This window comes from Aphanomyces invadans (genome assembly GCF_000520115.1).
Source record: "Aphanomyces invadans strain NJM9701 unplaced genomic scaffold supercont1.12, whole genome shotgun sequence".
Classification (NCBI taxonomy): domain Eukaryota; phylum Oomycota; class Saprolegniomycetes; order Saprolegniales; family Verrucalvaceae; genus Aphanomyces; species Aphanomyces invadans.
This window is the reverse complement of record NW_008580157.1, coordinates 12,787-13,356: the sequence shown is the minus strand read 5'-3', so window position 1 is coordinate 13,356 and position 570 is coordinate 12,787. Positions and strand designations below refer to the sequence as shown.

The window sequence follows — 570 nt, the reverse complement described above, 5'->3', positions numbered from 1 at the left end:
ACAACAGACGGTTGATGATTTGGTCGAGAGTCGGAGACGGTTCACGGCTGCGCAATATTTCCACCGTCGTCGGGAAGGCTTCCTTGGCGCTGGTCAGCAGGATTCGTCCGAGCATTTCGTCATCCACACGAGATCCCATAAGGAGCAGCTTCTGTTGGAGGCTGCGCAGGTCAGTGATATGCTTCAGCATGGACGAGCCAGGGGTGTAGACCTTCGTGTGCAACTCGTGGATGATGTGGGACACATCAGCATACGTTCGGGCTTCGTAACGCTTCACAAGCAGGTCCCACACTGCCTTGGAGGTTGTCATGTGAGACACATAGGCCAGGTTGTCGTCGTCGAGGGAGTTGACGAGGATATCGAAGGCCTTGTCTTCCTTGGAGCCGTAGTCGTCATCATCCTCGGCTTCCTCGCCCGTTTCTTCGCCGCTTTGAGACTACAAGAGGAAAAAGTCCAGGAGACACTTGAGGGGTTGATGGAAAAATCAATTGTGATGTTAAATTTCCATATTGGCTTCCTAGAGTTTCTATTCTTCGTTCTGTCAAGGGCCGCAGCGTTACGGGCAAGATA

At 52.5% G+C, this 570-nt stretch overlaps 1 protein-coding gene across 1 annotated transcript in view; it reads right to left on the bottom strand.

Moving 5' to 3' along the window:
* Positions 1–119: 119 nt before the first annotated feature.
* Positions 120–570, bottom strand: part of H310_06556 (hypothetical protein) — a gene marked incomplete at both ends in the record, with an annotated part of 1,045 nt that continues 594 nt past the window's right edge. The window contains 2 exons of the mRNA XM_008871669.1: positions 120–161; positions 212–436. Coding sequence (XP_008869891.1) covers positions 120–161; positions 212–436 — 267 coding nt within the window. The remainder of the gene's footprint in view (positions 162–211; positions 437–570) is intronic.